Source organism: Atheta coriaria, unplaced genomic scaffold (genome assembly GCF_025399875.1).
Source record: "Atheta coriaria isolate IRGN ID8LTWV9N9 unplaced genomic scaffold, Caltech_Dcor_3.1 hic_scaffold_8_pilon, whole genome shotgun sequence".
Lineage (NCBI taxonomy): Eukaryota > Metazoa > Arthropoda > Insecta > Coleoptera > Staphylinidae > Dalotia > Dalotia coriaria.
Window position 1 is genome coordinate 869,898 of NW_027045450.1, and position 17,142 is coordinate 887,039.

General features: G+C 43.2%; 1 protein-coding gene across 2 annotated transcripts in view; it reads left to right on the forward strand.

Moving 5' to 3' along the window:
* The first annotated feature begins 4,769 nt into the window (after nt 1-4,769).
* The window catches only part of DIP-delta (Dpr-interacting protein delta), a 70,416-nt gene continuing 58,043 nt past the window's right edge, over nt 4,770-17,142 (forward strand). For both annotated transcript variants that reach the window (XM_065310221.1, XM_065310223.1), the window contains exon 1: nt 4,770-5,091. In XM_065310221.1, coding sequence (XP_065166293.1) covers nt 5,016-5,091 — 76 coding nt within the window. In that variant the 5' untranslated portion in view covers nt 4,770-5,015. The remainder of the gene's footprint in view (nt 5,092-17,142) is intronic.

Consider the following 17,142-nt stretch of genomic DNA (forward strand, 5'->3'; position numbering starts at 1 on the left):
GGTCTGTGGGATTCGCATGACTCGTATTTACATATTTTCTAAATAAAACGAGTGGGCATGGGTAGGTCGGTGCCGCGTTAATCAATTTGCTCGCTATCGCTGGTCATGTGCATGCGAATTGGCGCATGCATTTATTATGGAAATGTATCAAGCATAGAAATAGAAGAATTGTCGAGATATCTCTAGTCGCTTAGCGTCAAAACTAACTGTTTTGTTTATTATTATTAATCTCGATAACTAGCTTTTGCTGCGACTTTGTCTCGGTAGTGTTTAATAAAAATGTGATTCGTTTTTACTCTCTTGTTCTAGACATAGTATGTGTCAATTCAATCAATAAGATTGGTAATTTTATTTAAAAAAAAAATTAATTATATAAAGAATTGCTGATAATGCACTTCAGCGCGCCATCTCGGATTGAACTATTTAACTATAACTACGATTGAATCTCAATGCCTATTTTTATCTTATAGTAAAAGGCTGTTTTAAAGGTTTTCCCGGAAATTATTCGAATTTTTCTCGCTGTAAAAACCATCCTTGGAATTTAACGAACATTTTAAAAAAAGAATTGGCCAAATTGGTCAAGGCGTTGTTGAATGATGCGCTTACCAACAGATTTTACCATTCATTTTAATATTATAGATTTTCAATTGTTGGCGATGTGTACATCTTCACATACTATAATTAATTTAATTTAGTAATGCTTAAAACTTGCCGAGTGCATTGGACACAACTCAAAAGCAGCTGTGAATAAATTACGACTGCATGGCTCTCCTGCGTTCATTACACATTTGTTGATATTAAATAAATAATGCTGTGAGCCAATCGCCGGCCATGCCAATCGAAACTGTGGCAAATGCGTTCCGCTGTTTTACATTTTGATTGTGTTTAATAATGGGCGCGATCGACGCTTATGAATGCTTTAATGGCCAATTATTCACGTGTTGTTTGCCCTTCGCAGCGCATCACAATTTTGCGCACCGCCGCACGCGTTGCGTTTGCGAAATATGTGTGCAATCCGGTTAGGAATTAACAAACAACAATAAAAAATGTTGTATCGATACGCGAGTAGTATACGCGCGCAGTGTTTTGATCGAATTATGTTATGTTTTTAAAAGCATTTTGTGTTGTTTTACGCGTTTACGCACGACATGCCGCTGTAATTGCGGGGTAATAGATTTTGGTGAAAGAACGGGGTGCACGGCGCGCAAAAGAAGCGCAATTAGTCGACAGCCTGTTGTCTCTTCGTCAACGTCAGTGATAATCGCTCTGGCGGTGCGTTCCGTTACGCTCGACTGCAATGAATGCTACAAATCGATTGCAATTTGCCCTCAGGACGAGCGCCAGCGCCAACCAGCCAAGCGGGTTGAATTATATTTTGTAATGTTGAGCGCTTTTTTTCCTACTTGACTGTTTAATGAAAACGTAAAAAAAATTAAACTGCAAACGAAGAAGAAAACATTCAGCTGCACATTATACAACTAGGGAATAATAATTTGCATTTAACTCGCGTGTGTGCTTTTTTTCTTCTCTTCTCTGGTCTATGGAAGCTATCAAACGCGACAAATTACACCCTCGATCTTGAATGCGTTGAATGTGAAAGCTCTCGGGATCGCGCAATCATTATATCAGCACGATATCGGCGGCGGCGGTGGGCCTGCCATCCGAAACGTGTTTTTGTTTAAGCAAACCAATTACCGCTCGAAAGCTCCGACCGGCCGTTCACACTATAGGGGGAATGAAAGCCTCCGAAGTGACGTGTGCAGTCGCGGTTATTAAATCGAAGAGCGGATATCTTCGAATTGATTGACTCTCCTCTCCTCGTTCACGGAATGGACGGAATTGACGAATCAACGAGTTAAAGTGAAATTGTCGGTTCGACGACTAATGGTCTGACACTCGACGCACCTCGGCGTCAACTATCCGTGCGCCCCGCATGTGTGTGTAAGTGTTTACTTGCACGCCAAACCGCAATTACTGGAGCGCTCCGAAATCGAATCACCATAATGGTCGACAGTTTGCCACCGCGCGCGCGTGGGTGGTAGTGGCGAGGTCATGGAGTCCTTAAAGGCGACTGGAGTGCGCATCGCAAATCAAGCCGGGGTGATTATTTCAATTTCGTTGGTTTGCGCTCGCGGAGATTATTTTCCCCTCTTCAGCAGTTGATTGGCTACAATCTAGACTATGGAATAGAATAAGCATAGTTATTTCCTGCTTTGTTTTTGTTTATCTTTGAGTATTGTTGTATTTCTAGTTTTGTTATTGTTTTCATTAGTACTCGTAGAATCTCAAATTTTAGGTTAGTATTTTCGTGCACAACCTAAAATTTACACTAGTTGGATAATATACGCCTTTGCCTTTTTTTTGCAAACTGGTTATTAAAAGTCAAGAGTACTATAGGTGAGTTGTTTGTGCTTGAGACTCTATTACATTGTCGTGCGCGTGCACGCGTGCGGTTCATTTGCTTGCTATTATCCTCTTCTCCTTCTTCTTTGCCTAGAGTACTATACCTACAACGCGGGGCAACATTTTATTTAGTAAACTACCCTCGAGTTCTTGAGCTCTTTAGCCCGCCGTTCGCCCGCCGGAGAGAGGCAAACGAAATTGCGGGCCTGCAACATCGGCAGCGGCGGCAATTTAACCGTCGTAAAACGCCGCCACCACCACCACCACTACCACTCCTTATACCTGCAAAGGACCAACTAGCTTAGGGGTGGATGCGTCCAGCGTACCTACGCGTACCGGTACTCGTATTCGCTCAGTGCACGCTTACTTTCCTTACCGGGCGTAATAAGTGATTGGGAGGCTGGCTGCAGGAACGCTTCCCGCGGGACCAGAGGGAGTCTTAAATGTCTCGATGATTCATGCGTGCAAAGCAAGGACATTCAGTGAATTGGATGAATGCGTGCGCGCAAATAAAAATACGCACATAGATTACTTTTGCATTTCCGGTTTTTTTTTTGCGGTGTAGGTATATTAAGTTGAAGTGTTGCGCTTAACCGGCTTAACCACGTTTCTACCGTTTCCGGAAACATGCGGCACCCGAGGTGGTAGCAAATCGCGGACGCAAATCACACGACCAGGAGACGACCTGCGGGACGCAGAACCGCAAACCTCCGGCGACCGCACACTGTCACCGAGATCGTTTCGATATCGCCCCGGCTGGCTGTGGCTACACGGAACTGCGTTCTTTCCGCCGGTCGTTTTCTCCACCGTGCGGCGCGGTGCACACTGCATTATGAATCGAGTATCGGTTTGCACCTGGGTACCGCTACGTGCCGATCGTAAAGTGCGGGACGTGAGGGCGGCGGCGACGATCGGGTTTATTTGCCCGCCACTTTCATAATAAATGAACGTCGACAAGATGGAGGAACCGGTAACATCCGGTTTGGAATTTGTAGGAATATTTACATTGTTCGCGTTTTGATTTTTGGATTGAATACGAGGCGCAAATGTAGTTTATTCTCTTGCGTTGTCGCGACGAGACACTGACGAATCGAGCATATTCACTTTCCGACATCGAAATAAATTTTTATGCGAGTGACTCGGCTTTCGAAAATCCGTTTGATGTCGCGCGCCGCGCGCCGACAACAACGAAATTGCTGGCAAAACGAAGCGCGGCCGCGTCGCGTCGCGCCGGGAAATGAAAAGGAGCAAAACAAATGCAATTGCTGCCTGTGTTGAATTTTTGTCGATTTCGCCAAGTCCAAAGACCAAAGACAGAAAGATGACGTGCTTTTCCTATATTTTTACATGCAAAATATTGCATCTAAACAAATTTTCAATTTTTCTGTAAAAAAATATACAACTTTGACACAAATAGGTACATAATGGCAAACAAACGTGTAACAACGTTTTAGTATCCCAAGGACACACGCAGGACAAACGCAGTACACCGCACGCACGCAGGCAGTTGATGCCACTGCTGCTGGAGGCGGCGTAATCGGCAAGGTACGGCTAAGGAAACTCGAGTTTATCTTCGTTTCATGCGCGGCCTAGCCGTATTCCTCTTATAAAAGCATAAAACGGCGCGCAATGTTTTAAGCAACGTTGGTAGCATTGGCGGCGGCGGCGGCGGCAGTGGGTAGAAACGGATGATAGTTGCGCGTCGACAAAACGCAAGACGGATGGGCCGAGCGCGCCGTGACCCGGATGAATGTTTGATGCGAGGCAGTCGCAGCACTCGGCGGCGGCGGCGGCGGCGGCGGCGGCGGCGGCGGCGGCGGAGGACGGGTGAAAACGCCGGTGTGCCGCCGGTGTACGTGTACGTACAAGCACAAGTGGATTGCCACGTAGCTCAAGACAAGGCATGTCTTATGCAGCAGAACGGCTGCATGCATAATCTAGGATCCGCCGCCGCCACTGCCGCCGACAACGCCGTTCGCGTGTTCGTTCTTCTGGGAGCGCAGTGAAAAGAGCAAGCTTTGTTCGCCGTTTTCTACGATATCTGCATTCCTTCAAGAGTCGCAACCGCATTATGCGCTTTATTTCATTAATTACAAAACAAAATTCTACACGTTCATAAATCAAACAGTGATTAATTTAATATCCGGATATATTCACTATACACTAGTTAAAATAACATATTTTTGCTTCTAAGATCCAATTTTAGCCTAAAATAATATTTGTTTATAATAATTGTAATGTAAGCCGTATTAACTCGGCGCACGTTTGGTTGGCGCGTCGCGTTGCGCATCCGCCGTAGATTGGCGGGTTGGCGGGCGTTCGCCGCCGGTGCCGCTGCTACCGCCGCCAGTTTCGGTCGAGCTGCTGTCTGCATCGCACCATCCGGTCGGTCGCTCGCAGAATTTCGTTCGTCGTGTACGTTCAGAATGTGACGCGCGGCGCAACACACATTCGCAGCACGTGCGATCATTTTTCTTCCAGTGATTCTCACAACCAGCTGAAAATAAAGCAAGCCGAACTTTTTTTCTCGGTTTAACCGCACGGATTATTCGCAGTGCATAATAGTGAATTTTCATCTAACACAATTGAACTTTTAATTAAAACTTAAAAAAATGGCGTTCAAAAGGAAGCAACCGAATCGTACGTTGAGTATGGGAATCATTTACATCGCAACAATTATCAGTCAAGGTAATATTTTCAAAAATTTATATTAACAGGTGTTTGGATTTTTCATTTCCGTCTGTTCATTTCCGGCAGTTGTCATCGTAGCAATTAAACCTCTCACGAAGTCACCGTTACTTTTTCTCGGTAACCTCTAAAAAAAAAACGTCCGAAATTCCCACCGGAAACGCGACTTTGGACTTCTTTTTATAATAAACATTATCAAGTTGATGCTAAAGTTGAAGTTGGACCTGGAGTTGTGTGTTTTATTTTATTTTTCGCACACAAACTTTCGAGAGTTTCGAAACGACTCGAGCGCATCGTCTTCGCCGCGCTTCGCGCACTTAAATTGCAAACAAACTCACGTGCAATTTCGCATTATTTACTGTTATTGCCCGCCGCCGGAAACACGTTCGCGTATATTTTTTTGCCTACGGGCGCCGGCGCCGGCTTTGCAATTTTAATAAGCCGCGAGCGCGCTGATTATAAATAATAAATACACCTCCAAACAGCGACTGTCTATATTTTTCGCTCGGGTTGTAGAGGAGGCTGAAGAAAAAAACCTCTATTTGTATACTAACAAATTCAAGAAAAAAAAAGTATAGTTAGCTGTGACATGCTTTTTCCATCTTTACCGGACTCAAGTTAAGTTTAAAATTTTCAAGAAATAATGCATTTTTTTGAAATATACTTTATTTAAGTAGTAGTGTTACATCGTTTTTCCATCTTTCGTGGGAGCGTTAGCGCCGTTAACAACTATAAATTGTGAGCTAAGCTGGTGAGCCTGCCGATGCGATGATGTACGCCGGTGTTGGCGGGCGGGTGCTAAGCTCTTCGGGAAAATCCACACACGGCGTGTGGCGGCTCGCACTAAATAACCGGTGTGTCGCGCGCGCGGAGGTGGTCGTACTCCACCTGAGAATGAATAATTTCGCATTATTTCTCGAGTGGCTCTCGCGGTTCGCTGCAAACTTATTAATATTAGCCCTTTCTAGGCGACAGCATAGATACGGAGTGATGAACTAAGTGGATTTTGTAATAATCACCTACTTTGTGGCATTTTCTTACCGGGAAAATCTAAATTTTAATTTTTAATTAAATATTTAAAAATATAAATAATTATTTATTGATTAGTTTGGTAGTGTTGTTGTTTTGCTGCCAAAATGAATATTGCTCTAGATTACGTCGGAGAGCGAAGCACATTTTATTGCGCGAATAAAACGAGTTACGATTCAGGTGGGAAATGGCCAGCAAGGCAACCTTAGAAAACGATGTGTGTGGAAATGTTTGCGTGGGTGTATGTGTGTGTGTGTGTGTGCTTAGGAAGCTGTGCGCTGGCGATAAAGTGCCCTCCGCCGCCGCCGTATGCGCCTTTTTTAACGCCTCCGCTTCGCTTGGAATAAAAAATATCAGGGCGTGAATAACTCACCGAACAAAACAATGAACTCGGCTCACACCCGCGCCGCCGCCGAAAACTCACGCCCAACAACAACAACACCGTCAGCGAATGTTTTATTCAACTCTGACAGGGGCATGAGCATTATCGAAAACGGTTAACGAGTTTCAAGTCCACTTTTCGGCGCGTACTGTAGCCGCCCCGGAAAACTATACTCTCGCAGAGAACTGCGCGACATTCTTCATGAATATTTAGAACGCGGCCGGACCGGCAGCCAGGACGGCGGGTTTCAAAGCGCAAAACTGCACGACAAACGGCGTATCTAAACAACTAATTTCCATGCTTATTTATATACAATGCGGTTGCGTTTGTTGGCTACCCTGGTGATAGTTAGTGTTGATGGTGGACGCATCCGACCGGCACCTTTGAAGGAAACCACCCTCGCGCCATGGTCCTGCTCTCGGACGGCCACTTTATTTGCGTGTTTTATTCAAATCTAGATTGCTCTCTTAAGCTTTCAGCACTAAGCACTACTTGCGATTATTAATTCTTAATGTATTTCGTCTGCGGATGGAACGCTAAAAATAAATGTATATGATAATAATTTACAATCGGGAATTATTATGTACCAACCGCCGTACCAGGCGAATAAAACGAAAAAAATTAGTTGAAATTGTGGGCGGCTTTTCACCGGAGTTGTCACGTCATGTGAATTAACGTTACACAACAAAGGACACTCGGCGAAGGTAACTAACGAGATTTCTATTTATTTGTCGTGTGCGTGCATCAATGAAATCAGTGGAATAAAAAAGCCTGAAACTAGCGAGCGGGCGAAATCAATTTGCGTCTGCATGCGAACCGATGTAATTTTCATACGCGAGACGGCGAACTCGGTTTGCAATCATGTTTTGATGATTAATCGATAATGAGAATGGGAAAAATGACAAAATGTTGCGACACAGTATAGTACAATTTTATTTCACTGCAGCACATCAAAAAAATTAAGTTTTAGATATTTTGCAAAAGTTTTAAACGCTTTTCAGTAAAATTAATTTTTTAAAGTATTTTTTACATTTTTTATAATTTTATGTAGGTTTTTAAGATTATATTTTTAGAAATGGCGATAAATTCTTTAGTGGGCGAAGAAATAATGCGTGTGTAACGTGAAAGAATAAATTTTGATGCATTTTGAAGTGCTGATATCGCCCGAAGCAAGGATATTCATTGCTCCGGAAAGTAATCTAATTTTATATCCTGATTCCTGATACCGCACTGAATAACATGTAGAAATATACGCAATAGCAGTGAAAGGATTTTATGTTAGTATGTGGTATGCATTCATCCCTTCCCCCTGAAAATATTTCCAAACTTTTGATTAAATCCACTTTTTAAAATAAAAGTTTTTCTTGTAGTCAAATTTAATCAATTTCTTTCTCGCTGCGAAAAAAAGGGTGGCACACCACTGTGCGCGTTGATGATAGCGTGTCGGCGCAGAGATTGCCAGCGACGCCTTCATAAATCATTAATATTTCAACCAATTCATGCAATTCCCGCTTTTAAATGGAACGCAGTGTCAGCCAGTGCATCGCGCAGTCACACGAAGACAGCCTCCGAAGTTGATGTTGATTGTGAATTGCGGAATCGTGAAGAAAGCGGCCGGCATTGCGTGTAATGCACTCTCGGCGATTATCTCGTGACATCGCGCAATTAATTCGCAATTCGCGCGAAATTCAGCCGCGCTCGCTGCTTTTTGGAATCATCAGAATGTCTATGAGTTTTTGGCGGTCGGGGATGGCGGGCGCACTTTTCCTTTACATTAATTAAACCAAGCCGTTGCGCATTTTGGTTATGCGAGGGTGAATAATTACCACAGCGCGCCGGAAACAAAGAAACCACGCTCAGTGCGGGGCGGCGATTATTTTCGCAGTCTACACATGTCTTAATGAAAATCATTTATCATTACGACGGTCATCGATAGCTTTTTAAAATTTGTTTTCCGGCGCTAAATTAGTGCCCACTTTAGGGCAGCGCGCACGGTGTGCGCCCGACCGAGGTAAATTATAAAATAATTCGTATAACATCGCATCACATCGCATTATAGAGCGCGCGTGCGGCGCGTAACGTTATTACGAAACAGTAATATAAGATTAATGATGTTAGCGGCCGAGCGCGCGCGAGCGCAAGTGCGCATTATCCGCTTTTCCATTACGGAAAATGCTCTTTAATGTTATATGACACCCAGCGATAGACTCGCACTACTAATACTACCTCAAACCAAAGCTTTTCACGTCCGTATACAATTTCATTGATTGGTTTCGAAAACAAATACTATTGATTTTAAACGAGTAACGATTTATTTCGATTTAGCAAATTTTTTCAACAAAAAAAATCTACTGAATTTATTTTTATCGTGGTAACGTGATAAGATAAATTTGTTAAAAAATTGATTTTGCTAGTTTTTTTCTTTATTTTCGGGGTCAAAAAGCAAAGGATTCGGGGAGATTTTGCTCCATGACGCGTGGAATAAAAGGGTGGACAATGTGCACTATGCAAAATTCAGCGCGTAACGACAGCCGACCATCGAGGCCATTCGACAGCATCCAGATAGCATATACCGGCACTGGCCGGTACTGAAAAGGGAAACAATGTGAACGTTGCACACCGCACACCAGCCAACACAATGACTTATTATAAGAGCGCATAAAAAACCACTATCGCAGATATGCCAACTCATCAAATGGTTACTGGCGTTTTTTTTTTCTCTATACGCTGGACGATACTCGACGTGCTGGTCAGTGAAAAAAGTGAACAAAAAAGCGATGGGGTTGTTTTTGGTGTTGCTGGATTATGGATGGTAGATGGATGCGCGTTGGTTTTTTTTTTCCGCTCGCGCTTTGTGTGTAGGCGTGCGATCGTACATATTCTAAGCGCAACACGTTTTGGTGTGTTTGGTGCCCGCGCTCGTTTCGGTTCGTGGAGGGTGAACAATTATTCGCGCGATGGCGGCGCGTCGAGACCGCAAATGAACGCTCGTTAACATTTTTATCGGCGCGACGCGCATTACGCCGGAGCATATGTGTTGTTCGGACACGGGTTTCTGCCTCCCGTTGCCTATGCCTCCAACAACAAGAGCTTATACAATGCGATGGGGGGCAAATGTCGAGAGGCAATCAAAAAATTCAACGCTCGTATTGAAACGGAAAAAATAGAAAAAAATCGCGATTATTTTAAAGCTCGGTTGTGCAGAGAATTTGAAAAATAAAAGTTTTTTTCTCTTCCTTGAAAAGGTAGATGATTTACATAAAGATCCCGCGAGTGAATTCAAATTTTACGTGTTACATGAAGAATGCATCATCGGAATAACATGCAAATGAGTTTCTAAACGTAGCAGCTGATGCTGGTTGGGCTACTTTGCCCACTTACCGAACAAAAGTGGCAGGCGTTCTGGAAAAACGAACGACTAGGTGGATGATCTGTGGTCATTTCATTGCAAGCCGTCGCACGGCACGGAATAACGAGAAAACTAAACGAGAAAAGCGAGAAAACGCCGCCACCGGACTCCACAGCACTCGCCTAACAAACGGCCGTGTAGAACAGAAGGGTGGCGGCGGCTGTTGGAATAGAAATGGGAATGTACCGCGTGTTTGTGTTACCCTCGGATGGACAAGAGTGCGAAAAGAAAATTATCTGGACGCCACCACCCCCTTGCAGAATGTCTCTCTGTCTCAATGCGAAACGGTATCATCAGTCAACTGTTAGCTCTGTGTTGTTGCTTGCGTAGAAAAAGCCCAAATAGGGGAACTACTGCCTGCACCCTCAGATAGATTACCACGTAATCGATGTGCGCAATCATATCCAGAGGGTGGAAGCGTGAAACAAGCAACTAACTCTATTTAAGAAACTAATATTGAGTTTTGTGCTTGAGTTTGAATGACACGTGCACATAATGTCATGAAATAATTGAAAAATAATAAAAACACGGAAGTTTTAATTGTAAAGCGATTTGCGCCGGGATAAATGCAGCAAATTGGTCACGGCGACACACGTAATTTACGACTTTATATTATTAACCTGCACACCAACCGACCGCCTCTCGATTTATGAGGTCGGGGGCCACCTATCGCGGCCGGCCAGTCGGATGCTTATTACTATCAACAAATGTTTCCTCTCTGGATATATCTATAGTGCTGCATGTGGTGATGCTGGTGGCGGTGGAGGAACATTGGCGCGCAGATTGCGTAGGTGCCATCGCAGCCCCCTGCTGAGTGCGCAAGCAGGCGGTACTCGTAAATAATAAACTTTGCGCCGAAAACGCATTAGTCTTAATTATGTCGAAATTAATAACTAGCAAACGACAATCTGACTCTCTGACAGCCATTTTGAATTGTTATAGATAAAGACCATTATCTATATATATAAAATTTGCGTGTCACAGTGTTTGTTTCCATACTCCTCCGAAACGGCTTTACCGATTTTTACCAAATTTTATATGCGTGTTCAGTAGGTCTGAGAATCGGCTAACATCTATTTTTCATACCCCTAAGTGATAAGGGTTGTTCACCCTTAACTTTTTTTAAAATTTTTGGACAAATTCTTTTGTTTTTATTTTTTTTTTATAATGTGGAATTAAAAAATACATACAACCCTAAATTTTTAGTTTTTTATCACCAACCCCTATTTCTTTATAGCCATTTTAGTAATCTAATCATTTTTCATCCCGCTCAAAGAAAATTTTTATATGCGTATTCAGTAGGTCTGAGAATCGGTAACTTCATATCTCTAAGTGATAAGGGTTGTTCACCCTTAATTTTTTTTAAATTTTGGTCGAAATTTTTTGTTTTTATTTTTTTAATGTGTTTTAATTAATTTTATTAAAATATACAATTTTTGGTTTCTTATAACCAACCCCTATTTTTTATAATAAGTAAGTTACTTTTTGTCTACACTAAAATTTATCTAGAAACTTGAAATAATTTATATGGCAAAACAACGTTTGCCCGGTTAACTAGTATTAGTATAATATCTTATTATGTACAGCGGAAATAAAAGTTGAGGGAATTTATGTGTGCAAGTGTTAAATGAAAAAGTTTTCTCGCCGATTGCCCGCAAATTAAATACACTTTTATTTCATGATTTCATTAACATATGCTTTTTATATGTAACGCGCGCGCGGCGGTCATTTGTATTCATCAGACGGGGCGCGGAGGCGGCAGCGACGAAGGGTGGAACACGCTCGGTTGTTGCCGCCGTCACGGACACGCGACGCGACCCTCAACCCTCGTCGCTGGTGCCGGCAGCTGCCGCGAGTCGGAAGGCAAGGCAAGACCCGGAAGGCGAAAATGCAGAGACACTTTGCCGCACATACACGCGAGATGCATTCACACGACAAAACAAACATTGTGCTAGTTCCAGTTGTGTATTGCCGGAGTACTGCTATAACACAGAGCTGGATCTCTCAAGTGCTAATCAAGGCAAATTTGCTTTAAATTGAAAGTGCATAAATCCGGGCGCGAGATCTTAGATCTGAGAGTTGTGTCAGCAAGCAGCGAATGCTCTGCTGCTTGGCTTCTTGTTCGCTGTTCGCGGTTCTTGCCGACGTCGGCATCCCGAGGACAACACAATTCGCGACGCAATTATTGCTTAATTAACGATTTCGGCGTGGCGCCTCCGCCATTGTGTGCAATCCGAGACGCACGCGCACCAGACGATTATCCTCGACGTATTAATTCGTCATATAATCAACCAAGCGTACATTGACAAACTATAGGTACCAGTATAATAGACTTATTAATTATTTATATCACTTTTGACAAGAAAGCGTATTTTCTTTAATTTGGATGCAAATAAATGTTGAGTAAAATTGTAGAAATATGCGAAATGTCTTGGTCAAAGTTTTTATGCTCCTCACGCGCCGTTGAAAACTTGTCGTCGACGGCGGTGCAGAGCTTAAATATTTATGCATTCGCGTGCTTAACTGCATTAAAGCCTCAAGTGAGAGGGAGAGCTTGGTGTGCGCTTCCCTTCGCGCCGCAAACTTCCTGCCGCAACGCTCGGCGTCGCTGCCGCATCGCGACGAAGAGCAACAACTAATAAAATATATTGCACGCCTGGGAAATTAATATCAAGTGTCTTAATCCCGACCTTCTTCCACGGACCCCGTGGCAGCGGCGTCTTCTCGTCTTCGTACTTTTTAGCGCTGCACACACCGCGCAGATTCACGTGTTGTTAATTCCAGTGCGTCAAAGTATTTGCATGTAATCTCTCTTTGCGGCACGGCGTCGCTATTGTTACGCTTCAATAGCAATATCAATCGGTCTTGATTCTGTGCGCTGGGTGTGTTGTCTGGCGAAACTAATTCACATTATGCGTTATTTATGCCACTTTAAAACAAACGCCATCAGCAAAGTTTGGCGCTCATCATCATCGTCGTGGAGGTCTGCAAACTTTGCAGCTTTTATTATCGCGCGCCGAATTGTTTCGCTTTAATTTTGTTTTATGAAAATGGCCGCGGCGCAAAAATGGCGCACACGTTCACGCTTTTCATAAAGGCACAGCGCGGCGTGCGCGGCGAATAAAAAAATGAAACGAAAAGAAGCGAGCGAGGTGAACGCCGCGCGAAAAAAGTTACTTTTGTGCCCGCAAACTTTTCACTTACCCACTAAATTATGTTAACTTTGATGCGTTTATAACTTGGGAAAACACTTAAGGTGTTATTATATAGATATTTTATTAATTGTGGACTTTGCGCAGACTTTTACTACAAAAATCTAAACGTCGATTATTTTTGCAGCGCGCGGGAAGAAAAAAAAAACAAACAAAAACAAATCGACGCGTTCGTGCTTTTGCTTTAAGTCGGATATTATGTCGCAAAGTAGGGACGCAGCGGCCAATAAATTTCGCCCTTGGCTAGTCGAGGGTGGAAATAAACATTTCTGCTTTTGTGGTTGAACAAGCTATAAATTATTACACTTTTTACGCACACATAAAAAAGAACTAACTACCCATATTAGACGGGAAAAAATTATAATAATAAATTACCATCGGCGAAATTAAATTCTCACAATCGAAGCGAGAGTACACTGCTTGAGGATACTGATGGGAATAAAGAAGGGTAAAGCTTTAGCAAAGGTTTACATAGTGGATAGTGGGGTCTCGTTGGTCGATCATATCATCAATCCGTTGGCTTCGTGCGGGGAGTCGTTCGGGGCCAAACGGTTTTCTGGACGATAAAATAAAAATTGCGACATGGTTGAGACTTTATTTTTGCTCTCGCGCGCAGCCTGCAAGTTGCAGGGAATGGGTAGGTTGGAAAGCGGTGAAATTTGTAGCCAACCGATAAATTCGGTGGTGCGCGCAGCACGCGGCGCGCGTCCTGGTCAGACGGACTGCGGGATCAGTGTGTTTTCGCCGTAACGTTTTTCAACTTTTATGAGGGCGTCGGAATTTGTGCGCCGCTTGCAGGAAAGTTTTAAAGCTCGCTCATATTTCCTCATATAACGCTGATATCCACTATCCGCACATGTGTGGAAAACGAAAGTATTGTTTGTATTTACATAAATCTACTGAGAATATCAAACGTTTGCCCCGCCTACTCTATTGATGCACTAGCGCGCATGCGCAGTTGTTTTGTGTGTATTTGGTTGTATACAAATGTGCATTAAAAACTTTGTGTTTTCACATTAATTTGAAAGCTCTGCGGTGGAGGCAAATGTTTATCGAAAACCAGCGATTTGTGGCTGTGTGAGAAAGCGCCTGGAGCAACTCTTGCAGATTTGCGGCTGGCTGCATTCGGTTGCGCATGCATTGGTGCACTTTGACGGCGGCGCGTTTTAGACGCCACGTTAACCACCCCCGGGGTGCTAAGTACCATGTGGTTCTACAATAGACATTCATAATGCACTGCCGCGTGCTTGCAATCAGGCTCCGATCGATTCGATTGATGTTAATTAAAATTAACCAAACTACGCTGCAATTAATTAAATTTAATTTGATTGGAGAGTAAGTTTTACATTGCGAAATTTATTATTTTGGGGAAATATTGTTGATATTAAGAGGTAATAAAGTTGCTGGTTTAAAATGAAAATGCAGAGCCATTAATATGGGGACAAATTTCGAACTGTTGCGGAAGTTCGTATTACGCTGTAATAACCGTAGAAACTGGCTGGTGCAATATGCAATTAGGGATGAAAATGGCCGCACGGTAAATGTAGCACGCGGGGCTAACGAGTCAGCGAGTTCAGTGCCATAGTTAACCGTCCTCTAACGAGATTTGATATGGATTGATACTTTGAAGCAAATATCTTTTACTTTGTTAAGTACTTTCATCATTTTTATCAATATCTTGCATCAGCAGGCAGGAAATAGTGTTTTTAACTGAAAGAAATCACACTGTATATTTGCATGCGCTGAAAAATAAAGCGCACGCTTAAAAAATTGTCAAAAGAAAGCGGTGTAAATACGGTGAGCATTTGAGCGTGAATAAACACGGTTTGATTCGTCGAGGGCACTCGACACCAGACCTCGAGAGCGCCTCTTCACGGCGCGACGGAGGCGCAAAGCGGCCGCTTTCAAGATTAGCTCGGCGGCGGTTCTTTTGCAAGAGCGCTTCTTCTGCAAAGCCCAACCACCACCAATGCGCGAGTTGTCTTCGACGAGCGCAAAAAAACCACGCCGCCGAGCGGAATCTGTGCAAAAAGCCAACCGCACGATGCGAAATGCAGGGACGCATGCAAATGTTCTAATTGCGCGATGAAATTATAAAACGAACTAACAATGCAGAAAAAAATGTCAAACGCAATGCATTAATAATTTTTATTGCACTCACAAACCAAGATTGCAACATGTTCAACTAGAGCAGAAAAAGTTGGGTGTGTACGTGACAAGTTTCTGCAGTTTGCTAACGTCTGCAACCGCAGACGCTTATTTACTTAGCGCTTTCGCAAAGCCATAAAACTATTTTATGCAACTCTTAACCGAAACACTAATTACAGTAAAAATGCTACGATAAACCACGAACTCACCGCTGGAGCGTTTTGTAGCAGTCGTTTCCGGGGCGCTTTGGGAAGAACGCAAATAAAATTTATTTGCAATTTAAATGGCGTCCACATGACGGCGCAACAATACGACCCAGCGCCAGGGTTTCTGGTTTGCTACTTTATCTCCGACGGGACAAAGTAGGCAACAATAAAAATCATTCGAGCACGAGCACAAACACTGGCTAAGAAAATATATAAAGGTAAAGCGATGGAAAAGGTCGTTATTAAAGTGGGGACGCACAATAAAATGGGGTAACAAGTCTGCGAGAGCAGCAGTTCAATAGGCCTGATAAAAATTACAATTACGAGTGAATTAAATTACCATTGCGGCGGCGGCGAGGATTTGGGACGTGCGGCGAATTGGAAATACGACAATTACACGCTTTAATCATTGGTTTATTACTATTGGGATGTTTTTATGTGATTTTTTTTTGTGTTTCTAGTTGAAAACTAAAACTAAAAATAACACCAACAAACGTTGCTTGATATTGCTTTGCATCAGCGTTTATTAAGAGATATGTAACCGTCTTCACTTTGACCCCGGCCAAAGGAAGCGGAAATTGCTCGGCTGGAATACAAAGTAAAACGGGGAATGCTGCAAATAAAAAGTAAACGCAAAAAGAAAAGCTTAAGCCAACAGTTATCGTTTTCATTTTTTTTTTCTGTGCGTCTGCTTTTGTGTTCGCTTTTGTTCTTGCCTGCTGGCTGTGCCGTGAAGGTAATTGCTCGAGATGTTGCAACTGCAGCCTATTTCTAGCATCCTAGCAGCGAAGTTTATGCGTCTCGCGGGGAAATCATTAAGGCCGTTTTCCGCGTCCGCGAGTTTCCAGTTATCATATTGCCTTTATGCCTCGCATTTCACGATCTCACGTTAAAACCTGTTAGTTTGGACTAGGTTTAGCTCTCTTGACTGGCAGCGGCGTTTCTTGCGTGCGCGCAGGTGAAATAAAACGGTAAACAACAGTATGGAGGAGTTGAGATGGTTTTCGAAGGTCGGGTCGAACGGCAAAACGTCGAACTTTTTACACGCTCGAGCGGATTTCCATTCCGTTCCATCAATTCCTAAACGGGCCGACTTTTGATGGCAATCTGCCGAATCCTGACGGCGGACGAGGGTTCTTTTTCGTATTTTGGTATTGCACTTGCAAACCTCCGGGGGTTTAGGCTGTAGATTTGCATTTATTTTTTAATATTTTAATTTAAAAAATGAAATTTTTGCGCATCTGCCCAGCTCGTTTCGTTTTAATCTTTGATTGTATTATCTAATAAAAAATACAAATAACTTTAATTAAACAAACCCTTTCTCTGTGCGTCTTCACATTTAAAAGTAAAATGCGTAGTAAAATGCGTGTGGAAGTAAAGAAAATCCTTGAAAATCCCAAAATTATAAATTGGTATTGTGCGTGCATACCTTTTCATCAAATTACGCATCTCCGTGCCCGTGCGCGCGTTTAATAATTAAGTCTACGCGCGGTCTGCGTGTTCGGCTCGCATCCCTTTGACTTTGACATCCAGAGAGCGTCGTCGACGAGGCGGCGCGCGAAATTGGTTAAAACCCGACGCGCGTCGTCGCGCCGTTTAAAATCGCCATAAATTTTTTATTATGATTTTCGCGCGCGCGGCACGCTAATGCCCACGGGCGTAAAC